The sequence below is a fragment of the Topomyia yanbarensis genome, chromosome 3 (genome assembly GCF_030247195.1).
Source record: "Topomyia yanbarensis strain Yona2022 chromosome 3, ASM3024719v1, whole genome shotgun sequence".
NCBI lineage: Eukaryota > Metazoa > Arthropoda > Insecta > Diptera > Culicidae > Topomyia > Topomyia yanbarensis.
In genome coordinates, this window is record NC_080672.1 from 154,362,161 (window position 1) to 154,381,817 (window position 19,657).

The 19,657-nt window shown below is 35.0% G+C and overlaps 1 protein-coding gene across 1 annotated transcript; it reads right to left on the minus strand.

Moving 5' to 3' along the window:
* Positions 1–8,720: 8,720 nt before the first annotated feature.
* LOC131690410 (possible lysine-specific histone demethylase 1) lies at positions 8,721–12,770 on the minus strand. The gene is made up of 3 exons (XM_058976145.1): positions 12,670–12,770; positions 10,349–12,604; positions 8,721–9,320 (listed from the first exon to the last, which is right to left on the minus strand). Exons 2-3 carry the CDS (start codon positions 12,438–12,440, stop codon positions 8,893–8,895), a joined length of 2,520 nt encoding a protein of 839 aa, XP_058832128.1. The 5' UTR covers positions 12,441–12,604; positions 12,670–12,770; the 3' UTR covers positions 8,721–8,892.
* Between the last annotated feature and the right edge of the window lie 6,887 nt (positions 12,771–19,657).

The following is a 19,657-nucleotide window of genomic DNA, read 5'->3' on the forward strand; positions in this document are numbered from 1 at the left end:
TCTGAGCTCCAACTGCGATGATTATCGTACGAATAGCTCCGACATCTTCGGATTTTCTTGAAGTAAAATACAGTTCACACTCTGGAAATATTCGGCCTACTAGATCTGTCACAATCGCATGACAGGACATTTTCCGAATACCTTGCGGTTTGAACAAAAAGTATGAATAGAAGGATATTGGACCATCAACACGAAGAGTGTCAGCACTTCTTAACTTGTAAGGCATACTGTGACCCCAGTTCCCGAACAGAACAATGTGCCACCAAGCGTCAAGAAATTGATGTCTAACACCATCGACAATTCAATATTAATTCGTCAAAAGGGCGAAAGTGTTTTTGTAAACAAACTTGTTTCGCTCATTAGTCTGCTGCAGAGTGGAATTTCATGAAAAACATGCGTTAATGTAAATTTTTACCCTTCGTAGAAGTAATTTCAATTATTTTATGCTTTAAAATTATAGTAAATTAAGAGAAACCATCAAAATAAAAGTTTGTTTACAAATCTTATTCGCCCTTTTGCAAATTTAGTATGGAATTAAGACGCTCCTTACGATGGCAACAATAAACAAAATTACATAATTAATTTAACAATCATATCCTGCTGTTGCAAAACACTTCAATTCCAGGTCTACCCTTCCTTGGCCATGATGTACAATATATGCTAATTTTGTTTGATATAGAAAATGTTCATGGCAGAAATAATAAATAATTCTTGTGTAAAGAATATTTTTCTTATTGATTTCATTTTCATACTTTTTTATGATATTACGTAAGAAAGAACAAACCCTCCCTCCCCCTCAGATAAGAATTTGTAAGATATTTTGAAACTCCCCCTCCCCCCATATGCCCTTACGTAATTAGTGTATGGCCCCCTATCTATCTATCTTCTATCTATCTATCTATCTATCTATCTATTTATCTATCTATCTATCTATCTATCTATCTATCTATCTATCTATCTATCTATCTATCTATCTATCTATCTATCTATCTATCTATCTATCTATCTATCTATCTATCTATCTATCTATCTATCTATCTATCTATCTATCTATCTATCTATCTATCTATCTATCTATCTATCTATCTATCTATCTATCTATCTATCTATCTATCTATCTATCTATCTATCTATCTATCTATCTATCTATCTATCTATCTATCTATCTATCTATCTATCTATCTATCTATCTATCTATCTATCTATCTATCTATCTATCTATCTATCTATCTATCTATCTATCTATCTATCTATCTATCTATCTATCTATCTATCTATCTATCTATCTATCTATCTATCTATCTATCTATCTATCTATCTATCTATCTATCTATCTATCTATCTATCTATCTATCTATCTATCTATCTATCTATCTATCTATCTATCTATCTATCTATCTATCTATCTATCTATCTATCTATCTATCTATCTATCTATCTATCTATCTATCTATCTATCTATCTATCTATCTATCTATCTATCTATCTATCTATCTATCTATCTATCTATCTATCTATCTATCTATCTATCTATCTATCTATCTATCTATCTATCTATCTATCTATCTATCTATCTATCTATCTATCTATCTATCTATCTATCTATCTATCTATCTATCTATCTATCTATCTATCTATCTATCTATCTATCTATCTATCTATCTATCTATCTATCTATCTATCTATCTATCTATCTATCTATCTATCTATCTATCTATCTATCTATCTATCTATCTATCTATCTATCTATCTATCTATCTATCTATCTATCTATCTATCTATCTATCTATCTATCTATCTATCTATCTATCTATCTATCTATCTATCTATCTATCTATCTATCTATCTATCTATCTATCTATCTATCTATCTATCTATCTATCTATCTATCTATCTATCTATCTATCTATCTATCTATCTATCTATCTATCTATCTATCTATCTATCTATCTATCTATCTATCTATCTATCTATCTATCTATCTATCTATCTATCTATCTATCTATCTATCTATCTATCTATCTATCTATCTATCTATCTATCTATCTATCTATCTATCTATCTATCTATCTATCTATCTATCTATCTATCTATCTATCTATCTATCTATCTATCTATCTATCTATCTATCTATCTATCTATCTATCTATCTATCTATCTATCTATCTATCTATCTATCTATCTATCTATCTATCTATCTATCTATCTATCTATCTATCTATCTATCTATCTATCTATCTATCTATCTATCTATCTATCTATCTATCTATCTATCTATCTATCTATCTATCTATCTATCTATCTATCTATCTATCTATCTATCTATCTATCTATCTATCTATCTATCTATCTATCTATCTATCTATCTATCTATCTATCTATCTATCTATCTATCTATCTATCTATCTATCTATCTATCTATCTATCTATCTATCTATCTATCTATCTATCTATCTATCTATCTATCTATCTATCTATCTATCTATCTATCTATCTATCTATCTATCTATCTATCTATCTATCTATCTATCTATCTATCTATCTATCTATCTATCTATCTATCTATCTATCTATCTATCTATCTATCTATCTATCTATCTATCTATCTATCTATCTATCTATCTATCTATCTATCTATCTATCTATCTATCTATCTATCTATCTATCTATCTATCTATCTATCTATCTATCTATCTATCTATCTATCTATCTATCTATCTATCTATCTATCTATCTATCTATCTATCTATCTATCTATCTATCTATCTATCTATCTATCTATCTATCTATCTATCTATCTATCTATCTATCTATCTATCTATCTATCTATCTATCTATCTATCTATCTATCTATCTATCTATCTATCTATCTATCTATCTATCTATCTATCTATCTATCTATCTATCTATCTATCTATCTATCTATCTATCTATCTATCTATCTATCTATCTATCTATCTATCTATCTATCTATCTATCTATCTATCTATCTATCTATCTATCTATCTATCTATCTATCTATCTATCTATCTATCTATCTATCTATCTATCTATCTATCTATCTATCTATCTATCTATCTATCTATCTATCTATCTATCTATCTATCTATCTATCTATCTATCTATCTATCTATCTATCTATCTATCTATCTATCTATCTATCTATCTATCTATCTATCTATCTATCTATCTATCTATCTATCTATCTATCTATCTATCTATCTATCTATCTATCTATCTATCTATCTATCTATCTATCTATCTATCTATCTATCTATCTATCTATCTATCTATCTATCTATCTATCTATCTATCTATCTATCTATCTATCTATCTATCTATCTATCTATCTATCTATCTATCTATCTATCTATCTATCTATCTATCTATCTATCTATCTATCTATCTATCTATCTATCTATCTATCTATCTATCTATCTATCTATCTATCTATCTATCTATCTATCTATCTATCTATCTATCTATCTATCTATCTATCTATCTATCTATCTATCTATCTATCTATCTATCTATCTATCTATCTATCTATCTATCTATCTATCTATCTATCTATCTATCTATCTATCTATCTATCTATCTATCTATCTATCTATCTATCTATCTATCTATCTATCTATCTATCTATCTATCTATCTATCTATCTATCTATCTATCTATCTATCTATCTATCTATCTATCTATCTATCTATCTATCTATCTATCTATCTATCTATCTATCTATCTATCTATCTATCTATCTATCTATCTATCTATCTATCTATCTATCTATCTATCTATCTATCTATCTATCTATCTATCTATCTATCTATCTATCTATCTATCTATCTATCTATCTATCTATCTATCTATCTATCTATCTATCTATCTATCTATCTATCTATCTATCTATCTATCTATCTATCTATCTATCTATCTATCTATCTATCTATCTATCTATCTATCTATCTATCTATCTATCTATCTATCTATCTATCTATCTATCTATCTATCTATCTATCTATCTATCTATCTATCTATCTATCTATCTATCTATCTATCTATCTATCTATCTATCTATCTATCTATCTATCTATCTATCTATCTATCTATCTATCTATCTATCTATCTATCTATCTATCTATCTATCTATCTATCTATCTATCTATCTATCTATCTATCTATCTATCTATCTATCTATCTATCTATCTATCTATCTATCTATCTATCTATCTATCTATCTATCTATCTATCTATCTATCTATCTATCTATCTATCTATCTATCTATCTATCTATCTATCTATCTATCTATCTATCTATCTATCTATCTATCTATCTATCTATCTATCTATCTATCTATCTATCTATCTATCTATCTATCTATCTATCTATCTATCTATCTATCTATCTATCTATCTATCTATCTATCTATCTATCTATCTATCTATCTATCTATCTATCTATCTATCTATCTATCTATCTATCTATCTATCTATCTATCTATCTATCTATCTATCTATCTATCTATCTATCTATCTATCTATCTATCTATCTATCTATCTATCTATCTATCTATCTATCTATCTATCTATCTATCTATCTATCTATCTATCTATCTATCTATCTATCTATCTATCTATCTATCTATCTATCTATCTATCTATCTATCTATCTATCTATCTATCTATCTATCTATCTATCTATCTATCTATCTATCTATCTATCTATCTATCTATCTATCTATCTATCTATCTATCTATCTATCTATCTATCTATCTATCTATCTATCTATCTATCTATCTATCTATCTATCTATCTATCTATCTATCTATCTATCTATCTATCTATCTATCTATCTATCTATCTATCTATCTATCTATCTATCTATCTATCTATCTATCTATCTATCTATCTATCTATCTATCTATCTATCTATCTATCTATCTATCTATCTATCTATCTATCTATCTATCTATCTATCTATCTATCTATCTATCTATCTATCTATCTATCTATCTATCTATCTATCTATCTATCTATCTATCTATCTATCTATCTATCTATCTATCTATCTATCTATCTATCTATCTATCTATCTATCTATCTATCTATCTATCTATCTATCTATCTATCTATCTATCTATCTATCTATCTATCTATCTATCTATCTATCTATCTATCTATCTATCTATCTATCTATCTATCTATCTATCTATCTATCTATCTATCTATCTATCTATCTATCTATCTATCTATCTATCTATCTATCTATCTATCTATCTATCTATCTATCTATCTATCTGTCTATCTATCTATCTATCTATCTATCTATCTATCTATCTATCTATCTATCTATCTATCTATCTATCTATCTATCTATCTATCTATCTATCTATCTATCTATCTATCTATCTATCTATCTATCTATCTATCTATCTATCTATCTATCTATCTATCTATCTATCTATCTATCTATCTATCTATCTGTCTATCTATCTATCTATCTATCTATCTATCTATCTATCTATCTATTTATCTATCTATCTATCTATCTATCTATCTATCTATCTATCTATCTATCTATCTATCTATCTATCTATCTATCTATCTATCTATCTATCTATCTATCTATCTATCTATCTATCTATCTATCTATCTGTCTATCTATCTATCTATCTATCTATCTATCTATCTATCTATCTATCTATATCAAGAGGGTGAATGTTTTGACGTTTCTTTGAAAAATGAGTGAAGCCAACATAAGCTGGCTTCCTGGCTCGGATAGTTGTCAAAAATGACAGCGAACGCGCTTTAAGCAACATTCACATTGCTACGAGCCAATGTTTTTAACACGACCCGAAACTTGTCGAATGCAAACAAACTTTATTTTGATGTGCTTAACCGGTATTCAGGTGATAAAAACGTACGGATTTTATGGAGAAGAAGCAATGCAAGAAAATGCGTGCATTCTCATATATTGTTACTTATTCTGAATCCCACTTTCAAACAGAGTTGTACAATTCATGTGAACAGACCTTAAATATTTGAAACGTAGCTAGCGCTACTGGCATTTGGTGGTAGCTTCAGGCAACAAACTGTTTTCATGGGGCTGATCTATATATATAAAAGTCAATGTTTGTATGTATATGATTTATAGACTCCCAAACGGCTTAACCGATTACCGTAAAAATTTGTACATAGTAGGCGTTTGTTATGGAGCGTGTTTATGTGCTATTGGTTGGGGATTATCTGTCCGACAGATGGCGCTTCTGAACAAATTGTGATTTCCTCATATTTCGACGAAAGTCGCAGCAACGCGCGATGGGTATTAGCTAGTCTTCTATCTTCTATATTTATAAAAGTGAATGTTTGTATGTATATGATTTATAGACTCCCAAACGGCTTCACCGATTGCCGTCAAAATTTGTACATAGTAGACATTTGTTATGGAGCGTGTTTGTAAGCTATTGGTTGAGGATTATCAGCCCGCCAGATGGCGCTTCGGAACAACTTGTGTTTTCCTCCTATTTCGTTGAGAGTCGCAGCAACGCGTCGTGGGTATTAGCTAGTTCTATCTATCTATCTATATATATAAAAATCAAAGTTTGTATGTATATGATTTATAGACTCCCAAACGGCTTAACCGATTTCCGTAAAAATTTGCACACAGTAGGTATTTGGTATAGGGCGTGTTTGTGTGCTATTAGTTGGAGATTATCTGCCCGCCAGATGGCGCTTTGGAACAAATTGTGTTTTCCTCCTATTTCGCAGAGTGTCGCAGCAACGCGCGATGGGTATTAGCTACCCAAGTAACCATAAGCATTAAGCCATTGCACTATATTGGCTATACATTTGCACTAATGTTGCATTGAAACTATTACAGCATTAACAGCGCAATAAAGCTCTATATTAGCATCAATAATGCATAACTGCACTTACCATTCTTCCATTAAATTCTTCTCATAGACCGGTTAGTTCAACTGGTCTGTCTATGAAAGTACCATCTCTATCGCTTGAAATACATGTTTTTTGACAGCTCGCAGTTTTGAGATCACTCGCACTTTAAAAGTGCGGAGTCCAGGTTGGTGGGAAGTGCGCAATACAATAACCGATTTCAAACCGATCGAGTCTGAATCAGCTGTAGTCAAGGATGCCATTATGCCAGATTTATCTGGCACAGCCAGAGTTTTTTGCAGCTTCCAGATAAAAAGACAAACCTCTCATTCTGCCAGATCTTTGAATTATAGAAGTGTTAGCACACACATTTTTGAAATTTGGGGCATATTTTCCCAAATTTATCAAAAATCGATTGATAAATCTCGATAACTTTGAGGTCGCTGGACAGATTTTGCCAGACATTTTTAAATGATCTGCCAGATATTCTTTGAAAAATAGTGGCAACCCTGGCTGTAGTATTAGAGTCAGAATTCTGACAAAAATCAATCTGAATTCCGAATCTAATTCCGGATTTAAAAAAAAATCCGAAATGTAACCACAACTACTTCGATTTTTAGTATTAGGTCACTAACAGCCATTCAAAGTCTCTTGTTGACTACATTGACCACCATAGACGGTTCCGGAAGTGCCCGGGAAAAGCGGCCATCTTTCAAAATTAACGAACTCACATCAGTTTCCCAGAAATGGTTGCCCCGATTTTCACAAACTTAGTCCCAAATAATAGTCATAATATCCCCACAGATGTCTATAAAATTTCGTAATTTCCGGAAGTATAGACTAAACCGTCCGGTCACATAAAATTCCCATATAGCTCAACATTTTTTTCAGGGGGGGGGGGGCATGAAATTTCAGAAACCAAATTTGTATTTTTGATACCAAACATCTTTAAAATGCATGAAACGTCGAGATTTTATGTTAACTGGATTTTTTTTTATAAAAATCGACTGTTTGGGACTTAACTGATTTCGCTCTTTTTTTAATTCAATATTACTGTGGCTGTTTTTTCTTTTGCAAAATCTTAGAACTCGAATAATGATTTCTTTTCTTGTATATAGTTATCACGTCATGTATAATAAAATTGTAATGTAATAATTTGAAAGCTTTTAATAGATATAAGCAACTAAAAAATTCTCGTGTTCATTATTGAGAATGGCACAATTGCACCGCTAGGTGGATTAAAACAGGATTTTCAGGTGAGAATTTAGTCACTTTTCTCCATCTTAAGGCTAGTTTACTGTTCGGAAAATAAGTCGCGGGATTTTGCACGAGATTTCCCAACAAACAACGAAAGCTGAAGAAGCCATTATTACGAGGCAATAAGCTAAATTGTTCCCGGTCGGATTTCTGTGTGTAGAGTTTAAAAATCCTGTGATGTTTCTCGCGGTTGGGTTTACACCTCAGGGAAACTGTCGATTTTGCTGAGAATCATTTCCCGTTACGGGATTTGAAATTTCGAGCTCCATTTAAAATACACAGGGACCCAAATCCCGTGACTCGTTTTCTGAATTGTAAACTAGCCTTTACGGTGACCGTCGTCACTCAAAATGATTCTTGGAATCGCTCTGACAGGTGACTACTGTCACCTCGGGTGACTATAGTCACCTAAATGACTGCGGTGATCGCTTTTTTCGCTCATACCTCACCAAATTTTGATTTGCTGAAATTTGACCCCAAAATTTGTTTTTCGAAATGTTCAATGGCGCTTATCAACAGTGACGATATGTGCAATCTATTTTATAAATATCGTATGAAATAAAAAATTAACTTGTAATTTCAATGAATTTAAATTTATTGTTTCTCCAATTAATTTGCGGTAAAGCTCGTTGACGTGTGCCATCGGTTGATTGAATCCAAAGAAAAAACTAATGTGCAAAATGTTTTTTGATCGTCGGCAATAATTTAGAATGTCTTAAGCTGAACTGTTAACACTATATGCATTATTTCTTCGGTTCTTCTTTCGGTGCGTCAGGGTACGTGTTCGGGAAACCCAAATAGTAGTCTGCTATCCGACCAGCTTCTCTCAGGCCACTTAGTAAAGCCCCATGTACTGTGGCAGGGTAATTGCGTATCGTATGTTCACCGGCAAAAAACAACCGTGGAATGTCTGCTTTACTGTCGTCGTCATCGTTGTTCCCATTACCACAATGGGAAGACCCATTGATGCCTGCTGTGTTTGTTTCGACACTAGATCGGGGTGTCACTGGTGCGGCTAATAGATCGTAATCACTACCTGATGATCCAACCGAAACGAAGCTATATGAACCACGGGCCCAGGGATCTGCCCGCCACCGTGTAACAACTGTTTCTTTCGGTTGAGGGACAGCTGAGTTGCCGAAAATACTTTTTAGTACCGCTATACATCGTCCTAAAACAAAAAAAAGTTAAAGTTAAAGTATATTCAGGGTTTGGACCATGTACATTAGTAAGTACGAAAAACCAACACTGATAAAAATCCAAACGTTAATTCTATTTGCTTTAAACCACTTGACATCCATATGAAGAAGAAATGCTAATGTTATCACGCGCACACATACCTTCTATGTGTCAACTGGAGTTACAAATATTCAATTTCATTGAAAGAAAATTGATCATATTCGGCCGCATTCTTTTTCAATATTCAGTGACGCAGCTGAAGACGTCAAACGAACAAACCGCCCACTCATCCATGCAGATTATTATGCTTCGAACGTACAGTAACGAATCAAACACATCAAAGTAGGCCCTGGCGCAATGTAAGCTATGACAAATTCTAGAGAAAATTTTCAATAGGACGTAAGTAACAATGAGAGATTCTCTTTGGGGTCTTTCTCTTCTGTTCATTACTCGGCCATTTCAACATTTTCTACTCTACTCTTTGCGTAATATTCTAGTAAAAACCGTCGGCTTTCGATATGTACTGGAAATTTAGTGCAAAGTGTTGTAATGACGTCGTAATAAACGAAAGAGAAAGTAAACAAAGAGAGGCTCTCAATGTTACTTACGTCCTATTGAAAATTTTCTCTAGAATTGTTGTTATATATGCTTTACCGGTATTCGAAAATATTTGCCTACTAGATAATTAGTGGATAATGAATATTATTGCACGATATATAACTGAATGAATATTATGCATTTTTAAATAAATATTCACCACGAGTCGCATCAGGCTCATTTTCAGCCTGTCAAATGTACAAACTATGTATGCACACACATAAGTTATATGTGCTTATTGTTATAGAATCGAATTTTATGTGCCTTATAGTTATGAAATGTGAATGTCAGATTAATATTTCTTGTAAATACACGCATTAGGTTATTGCAAAAATCTATGTGTAAAATCAATGGGCATAACGGTTACATTTTTTTTGAGTGAAGGTCTAGAAGGAAAAAAGCGAGATTAAAAACAAAACCTACCAACAATGACATCATCGGAAACGTTTTCCATTATGGCAGCAGATTGACCGGCGACCAGCGCTAACAGAACCGGCGATTGGGAAATGTTCCAGAACAAGAACAACTCGCCTCGACTGGCAGTAGTGCTCCCAACGTGTCCAAACAGATTAGTATTCGGATCCCAAAATATTCTATCGAAACACAGGACTACCTTATTGAGATTGCCGAAACCAAGGCGTTGGATTGCAGATTGCTTCCATTCAGGAAGTGGGGGTTCAAAGCGAACAGTGTTCGTCTGAGTTGATGGCTTGGAGATGGCCACTTTGAGGACGCCCAGCGTCAGCGTACATAGTACTAAGTCCGCTTTGTAGTGGACGGTGGAATTGTTTGATTTGAGATCGGCCGTCACCTCAACACCACCGGGAAAATATTTAATTCGCTTCACAGCTGTGTTAACCCGTACATCCAGGCCTTCGGTGAGAGCTATGGGAACGCAAGAATAGCCATTTCTTACCGTTGTATGGTTTCCAATAAACTCAAAATCATCATCTTGATCCCAGTGCTTAAGTGAAAGATTGCTGAGTGGGGTTGCATTGGCGAATTCTAAGTTCGCAAAATGCCAATCCAGAATCTGCCTGTCCTTGGATGAAAGATATACTTCGCTAACCTGTTCATTTTCCAAATCTTTTAATTTTGCTTCGATCTCTTCCTGACTAGTTCGTAAACGTTCAATTTCCTTCCAAGCCAGTTGTTCTTCGCGCGCTGTTACTCTGATGTTAAACTCATGATCTATATATTTTGTGTCGATCTCAACCGGTTTAGGAGGTTTTGTCTCTAGCAACACCTTGTGCTTATCACGTAGATCCCGGATTCGATCCATCGTATCCTTGATAGCTTGCTGGTTGTCAATAAGCTTCTGCTGCCAGTTTATAATATTGTTAAGGTGATGAACCTGCTTCTCTTTTACGTGTTTCTCCTGCAACTTTATAATCCACTCGAGAGCTTGTCCTAAAGAGACTGGATGGTTTCCTGCGTAGTTGAAATCCAGTTGGTGAGAAAGATAGCTCGTAGCTTCCAACAGGCGATTGAACTCGCGCTCAACCATATCATCTTTGTGTTTAGGAACTGGTTTACCGCCTGCCCCATATAAAGGACATGCAGTCTTAATGGGACACATTTCCATTCCGGTTTGTTTGCTAAGAATTGTAATTGGGTTACCCCAAATACCAGTTACAACCATAGCTCCCAGGTCGGCAGTATACGAGTTTTTACGAAAGGTTGCTATTCGACCGCCTACTCGATCTCTTGCTTCTAACACGATTACGTCAAATCCAAACTGTTGCAGTTGTTGAGCAGCGGACAATCCAGATATCCCGGCCCCAATGACTATTACTTTAGCCAATTTTTTACTAGGTAAAGGTTTCAAACGTTTGAAAATTCCGAAATTGATAAATCCATGCCGTTCCAGAAACGCATGCACTTTTCTTACAAGGTTTGGGTCGCTATCGAAAGGTTGCTCCATGTTTTTCAGCGTATTCTCTATGATTAATTGCATCGTGGGATTCTCAATCCACATTTGCAAAATACGATTGCGGACGTTAAGGAACACCCGCTGTGCTACTAACCCATGTTTAGTAATTTCCGGAAAGCATACTGCTTCCGAGGCTGTCATTTTTTCAAATGGTAGCCGCGATTGGAAAGCAGCACCTTCAAGACCGGTCAAAATCTCTCGATGAGGATTTGGTTCAACTTCCCCTTTTTCATCTTTGACCGTTGTTTCTGGTTCCCGTTTTTTAACCTTCGATTCTATTTTCAACTCCTGTTTTTTCTCGATATTGGAATTGTCTGTCGAGTTTACAGATTTAGTATCGGAATACTCAACTTTAGGTTTCTTCCTTCGACTGATTCGCCGTCCTTCAGTTTCATCACCATCTTTACTGTCAATTTGATTTGATCCCAGACCTGGACGTGCCTTGGTCTTAGGGGTTATCTCAGTCATCTCGATGTCAGAATCATCACTAATAATTGTGACTGTTTCTATGTCTTGCAGGGAACTTGTAGCATTAATTGAAACTGCCCCGCTAGCAGCTGCCGTATTTGTTATTGTACTCATCTCGAAGTCCCTGTGCTCTTCCTTCCGCGACTGTGCGTTTGTGTTCTGCTCACCTTCTTCTTATTTTCTATGCAGCGCACAAGAAACCGAAAATGTTGATCTTCTATGGCATTATATTCGATTGAATTTTGCCATTTCCAATATATACTGAATCTATTGCACGTCTGAAAGAACAAAAACCATTATTTAAACAACTGATCAACGAAATACATAAAACTGAGACTCATACAATCTCGTTACGATCGACGAAAAATGCACAAAATTTTGACAATGAAGCAACCGCAATGAAAATTTAGACGATGCGTTGAACAATGCATCGTTTTGGTTTTGTTCGTGATTGACATTGGGTGCCCAGTAAACGAAAAGGCGGCTAGACTACCCAGTAAACGAAATGGCGGACAGGCAGGTTAAACTAGATGCTGGCGATCGGTAGGCTATTGAAACGTTGTTCTAGGCTATTCGCCGTAACTTGCCGTTTACTGTAAAAGTAGTGTGGGTATAGGCGGATGAATAGGGATCTTTAGGGGTGTGCGGGTTAAGGCATATTCTGATGCAGATTAGTACCGTGAGTTAATATCTCAGTCCTTTTTCAATTTTGAAGTAGAATACTTCTAACGTTTCAATATGGGGTCCCGTTTCAAAAATTTCAGTTGAGAAATTTTCCCAGATTTGAAATGCGAATATCTTCCGTTCTACTGGACGAAATCGCAATATTTTTGCACTATCTGATCGGAAATTTGTGCACGTATTTCGTATTAAATTAGTTGCGGAATTAGTGCGACTACTATAAATAAACCAAAACAAGGATTTTTAGAAAATCCTTCGGAAATAGCGAGGAAAATGCGCAATTTGCCAGCTTATCCCACGCAGAGCCGTCAAAAAGGAGCATGTAAGCGTTTCATTACATACGGGAATGTTATATATACAGGTCACGCGAGCTTGTTTTGTATCAGTGGGTGCTCGCTTACCACACGAGCAACATGCTCGTCCGGACGGTACAATGAGCGGTATCATGTTTGCGTTCCCTACCAAGCGTCATCGCAAGGTTCTTCGTGATAAAATCCAGGGAATCACCAAATCCGCCATTCGGCGTCTGGCTCGTCGTGGTAATGTAAAATGCATTTCCGATTTAATCTACGAATGCTGATGGTGTGCAGGAAAATGTCATCCGAGATGCCGTGACCTATACTGAACACGCCAAGTGCAAAATCTCAATGAATGTCGTATATACTCTGTAGCGGCAGGGACGCACATTGTATGGTAGAACTCACTTGTATCATTATAAAAAAGGTCCTTTTCAGGGCCACCAAACTCATTTCAAAGAATAAGTTTGCATTTTCTGTTTCATGGACTGTTTCTCCCTGGGGAGCAATTTGGGTTAAACCCTAAATTATGATTTATTTCAGTACGCAAATTGCAAATATGGTCAGAAACAAACTGGAGTGAAGTGGAAAACATTTTTACTAGGCGCATTCAAAAAAGGTTTCAATTCTCAAACATTTTACCAAGGTGCCGTATTACATTACTCTCTTTACCCTATGTGTTCGATAATCTCCGTATTGGAAACACAATTTCAATTTTGTTCTTTATCAAAAATATATGGTCGACCAACGAAGGGGTGGAGCTTCGAGGAACACATATTGAGGACAACACAAAAAAGGACGAGCTTACATTGTGCTGTAGTCAGGTATAAAAACTCAGCATGCTGTTGCTCACGCTCAGTTCGTTTCCAGCATCGGCATGCAGCAGTTCGTTTGCAGCATCTCTCGCAAAATTCAAACTGCCGTCCGTTTGCTGCTGTCAGAAGAGTTGGTCAAGCACGCCGTCTCAGATGGCACCAAAACTGTTACCAAATACACCAGCTCCAAGTAAATTCCGAACACTGCCCAAACAAATGCCCTTTTTCAGGGCCATCAATTTATCGACAAAGAATGAAATTGAAGTTTTGTTATTACAAGCATCAGAAAGTGGCTTGTCAAGAGCGTTGAATGGTAAGTGAGCCACTTGTGAACAATATCGTTGCTTTCAAGTAGAATGGCACAAAATAAAAAAGTTATTTGTGTGATTTGTAGACAGGTTAGTGTAATGATTCAATTTACAAAAATCGAACGTTTTCTAACGTTTCGATATAGGTGCACCGTTTCAAAATTTTCGGCCAGAATGTTGCCTGTTTTTTCTAAAAGTGAAAATCTGCTGTTGTACTGAATGAAAACCTTCGATTTTTGCGCTGATTGGAAATAGTTGTGACTAGTTGTGTAGAATGTAAAATTACTGAAAATAACAGATTTTGTGAGAGCAGTGGTTGGTCCGTACAATTCGATTCCAAGCGAGCCAGACTAGTTTTCGTTGGAAAGTCCATCTCTGACAATAGAAATAAACTATTTTATTTTGAATTCAACTAAAACTTCCTTGAAAACAGCACAGCTAAAAAACTTTTGGGAAAAACGCGCAAACCTAATATTTCCACTATAATAAAAACTAGTGCCCCCGCCGCACAGCATCATCAAGATAGATAGTAATTCAAGCCGAGTGGAAAGGGGGAGGGAGGTTGTAAGGCAATGGAAAATTTCATTTATAATAATGATACACTGAAGTTTTTTTTACGCGGTTTTTTTTGCGCGGTATTTTTTTACGCGGTTTTTTTTACGCGGATTTTGAAATTTACGCGGTTTTCATTTACGAGGTTTTCATTTACGCGGTTTTTGAAATTTACGCGGTTTTCATTTACGCGGTTTTTGAAATTTACGCGGTTTTCATTTACGCGGATTTTGGAATTTACGCGGTATCCATCAATGAGGTTCCCTTTATCGCGGATTCTTAAATTTAAGTGGTCTTCATTTACGCGGATTTTGAAATTTACGCGGATTTTGAAATTTACGCGGTTTTCATTTACGCGGATTTTGAAATTTATGCGGTTTTCATTTACGCGGATTTTGAAATTTACGCGGTTTTCATTTACGCGGATTTTGAAATTTACGCGGTTTTTATTTACGCGGTTTTCATTTACGCGGCTCGTATCCCCCGCGTAAAAAAAAACCTGAGTGTACTTTATAATTGGCTGGTCCTGAAAAGAACTTGTTGGTTTGTGGTTCATTTTGAGTCACAATTTAGGCCCGCTCGATTTCTGATAGCTGTAAATTTTTCGCAGGGCGACAGTTTCTGTTCGGTAGCGATGAGGCTTCTTAACGCCAACCGTGACTGGGGCACTTTTACACGGCCTTCGTTGCCAACTGCTTGCGGGGAGCCTTTCCGCCGGTGGACTTACGAGCGGTTTGTTTGGTACAGGCCATGTAGCGAAAAATGCTGATCTGCTACTTCTCTGATGCTGGTAGTAGGACGACGGTCAAACGCTCGTTTTCGTGCCTTCATTCATAAAAGTTCAACAATATTTTCAAAGAATGTTGCAAATTGTCAACTTGATAATTCCAAACATACTCCAAATAAACTATGAATGTGCTAAAGTCGACAAAATCGCATAGAAATTGCTTATTCCAGAGGAGAATTTATCGGTCTAAAGTGTATTCTACTTCACTCCGGTTATGTCTCTGACATTACCCACCCATCTTTTTTTGGCCCGAAACTATTGAAAAAAACATTTTTTAGTTAGTTTCCTTTTAGGACAATAACACATCCAAACCCATGCGACTTGCACGACCCTATAGGTTGCCTTATCAGATCTACCATAGTTTGCAGATGAAACTTGAGATGGCAGGTTGCTAGCGGATTGCAAAAGTACCAGATCATACTGTGTGGGGTGCTGTCCCGGTTAACAATGAGGCGAACGAGATATTTGCAGAAACGTCATTTAGTAGGACAACTGTCAATTTGCTGGTTGAGTTTAATTTGGTTTTTTTAAATTTAAAAATCATAAAAGAATAATTAAGGTTTAAGAATGATATGAGTGTACTCGAAAGGACACCCGCTACCAATTCATATGAAAAACTGGCACAATTTTTCCAAATTAAAGATCCCTATTGGGTTTTTCATTGAAAAACACCGGGCAGAGACGAAGCCGAGATTGAATTCATTAAAATTTACTTATTGTTTTAATAAAAATAATCATTGCTCCATTATTTAATAATTTTTTTTATTGAAATTAAAACAAAATTATTGAAATTAAAACTGTTTTTATCGAAGCAAACAAATTATTGTTAGTGTAATAAAAAAAGGTTTTGAGACCAATAAGTTTGTTGTTTGAAGTAGAAAAACTCGAGAAAGAGAACTGCGGAGGCTCCATTTTGGATCGATTGGATTCGCGTTTAGCTGTCAAAAAACGCATCCAAACGAACATTGCCTATCCTTATAATATTGGTCGTGCTGCCATACAATGCCTGGGCATACGTTGCCAAAATGCTGTTTTTCCCTCCGCGGTTATCCTTCTAGAGTTTTTCTAGTTTGAAGTAATAAACAATGATTGAATTCAATAACACATATTTTTGCTTTAAATATGTTTAATTTTTCTGCGTGTACGCTATTGAAACTTTGTGCTAGGCTGCCTGCCGTAACTTGCCGTTTACTGTAAAAGCAGTGTGGGTAGAACTAAAGAGAATAGAATAACAAAAAGACGCCATCTTATTTCAGTGAAAACAATTTAACTAGCAACCAAGCTACGGGTCACAAGCAACACTGCAAATATGCAAGCCTCACAAAACTTATTTGTTGTTATTTCGTTTGTTTCTTCTAGCCAATATAAAAATTTTAAGCGACTTCTGGTCTGCTGAGTTTATCGACCAGCTATGCATAGTTATATTCGCAGGAATGGTATTTTGCAGCAGCAAAACAGTTTAAGCCAAGGTTTGAGCCCAAGATTAATTGCGATTTTTTCGATTGCAAGCGAATCCACAACAAAAAGAGGCGTGGTTGAAGTTTTGTACATATGTTCCTGTTTTATCAGTTTACTGGAAACAAAAGTGCTTTGCTTTGTTTTGCTGATTCAGACCAATAACGGAACGTCTTTAATTTTAAATGTTTGCATCATTAGGTATTCGTTACCCTCATGTTGAATTTCGTCCTCCCATCAAATCAAGCCATTTATTTTCTCTTTAGCGTTTCTAAATGACAAATTTGGTTTGAGGATATAACTTTTAACTCTTAAATTTTTAGTTATTTTAATTAATTGGATAACAATACTTCCTTAAAAACATTGCCACATAATGCTAAACATTTACGATTGACAATACTCTTGTTCGTTTGGAATGACATTGACAGTTAAATTGGAATTCCAAACGAAACATGGCGTCTCTTTGTTATTCCAGTCTCTTTAGGTAGCACCACTAACGGCCAATTTCTTCACTTGGATGAAAACCGGTTTTCGTTTAAACCCGGTTTTCGGCTAATTGGCCACCAGTAACCCGAAAACTGGTTTTCAGCGAAAACCGGTTTTCATCCAGTGAAGAAATCGGTAGTAAAAGACAAGATTTAGTTTTTAAAATTGGGTCATTAAATGAGAAAAAAAAACTCTTTTTTTATTACATACATCGATATAGCTGATTTTCGTGATTGCAACGTGCGTGATTGTATTTTTCCAACTCAGGAAACCTGAAAATAAAATTTAAATTTAAAATAAAGAAATAAGTTGACAGTCTGGATTTGACACTATAAGAAGGATTTGACATTTCGAAATTCACGACAAATGATGCCCTATCAGAAAAAATGAACACATGTTTTCCCGCAGGGTTGTTTTTATTTGACATAAAGACCATACAATGAATATAGTTTTTTTTCATTTTGGGTGTTGTCTTGATGGGCCAGATGTAAACAACCGCAGTTTTCCTATGTATGGTTGTCAAGTTTATATAAGATTTATTTTAAAAAACAAAAAAATCGTTTTTACGTATTATAACGATTTTTTTTTAAATGATGCTGTATTATGTATATTGGACTTAAAATTTATCGAATGGAATGGAAAACTGTATATAGCTTAATGACCCAATTTAAAGTATTGTATGAAGTACGATATTTGAATTTCTAGTTTTTAAATTAATCACGTTACGATGAAATGATGAAGAGCTAGTAGAGCTTCACCTCGGCTTAAATCGATAGTGGTTGTCATTGGAGATTTCAGACACCCGCGTTTACTTTTGCGTCAGGAATTGGGAAGCTACTTGGGATCGTTGATGTTTCTTCTTTACATCAATGACGTTTATTCAGCAGTGGGGACTCCTCACCGGCCCTTCGCAGAAGATCTTAAAATATTTTCTCTCATACATTCAATTGAGGAATCTCCAACAACGGTTTGAAGCCTTCTCCTTCCGAAGAAGGGCTCGGCCATTGAAATGTCACGAATGACATTCTGGCAGAGCTCTGCCTGTCAGGTACCCAGATTTTTGAGGACTGCCGAAAACCGGGGGAGTATTTCGCCATGCACGTTCGAGATAGGTAATGGAAGGGGGAGGGGGGTGGTCCTCTTTTGTCTGTCTTAAGCGGACCCTACGCGAGCAGAAATATTGACAATAAATCATTTATTGATTAATATATTGATGGTGTAAGGTCATTTTAAAAATATTGATCCTGTAGAATTTAAATGGGATTGATGGATTGAAGCAGTCTTGTCAATAAATTTATTATCAATATTTCTGTCTCGTGTAGGGTCAGCTATACGTCAATCCCATTTAGCAGACCCTACACGAGCAGAAACATTGACAATAAGCGGACCCTACACGAGACAAGAATATTGTCAATAAAAATATTGACAAGACTACTTCAATCCGTCAATCCCATTTGAATTCTACAGAATCAATATTTTCATAGTGTCCTTACACGATCAATATATTGATCAATAATTGGTTCATTGTCAATATTTCTGCTCGTGTAGGGTCCGCTATAAATCATATATTGATCAATATATTTATGGTATAAGGTCATCTTGAAAATATTGATTCTGTAGCGGACCCTACACCGGACAAGAATATTGTCAATAAAAATATTGTCAAGACTGTTTCAATACGTCAATCCCATTTAGCGGACCCTACACGAGCGGAAATAATGACAATAAACCAATTATTGATCAATATATTGAACGTGTAAGGACATTTTGAAAATATTGATTATGTAGAATTCAAATGGGTGTGACGTATAGCGGACCCTACACGAGACAAGAATATTGTCAATAAACATATTGACAAGACTACTTCAATAAGCAGACCCTACACGAGCAGAAATATTGACAATAAAGCATATATTGATCAATATATTGATGGTGTAAAGTCATCTTGAAA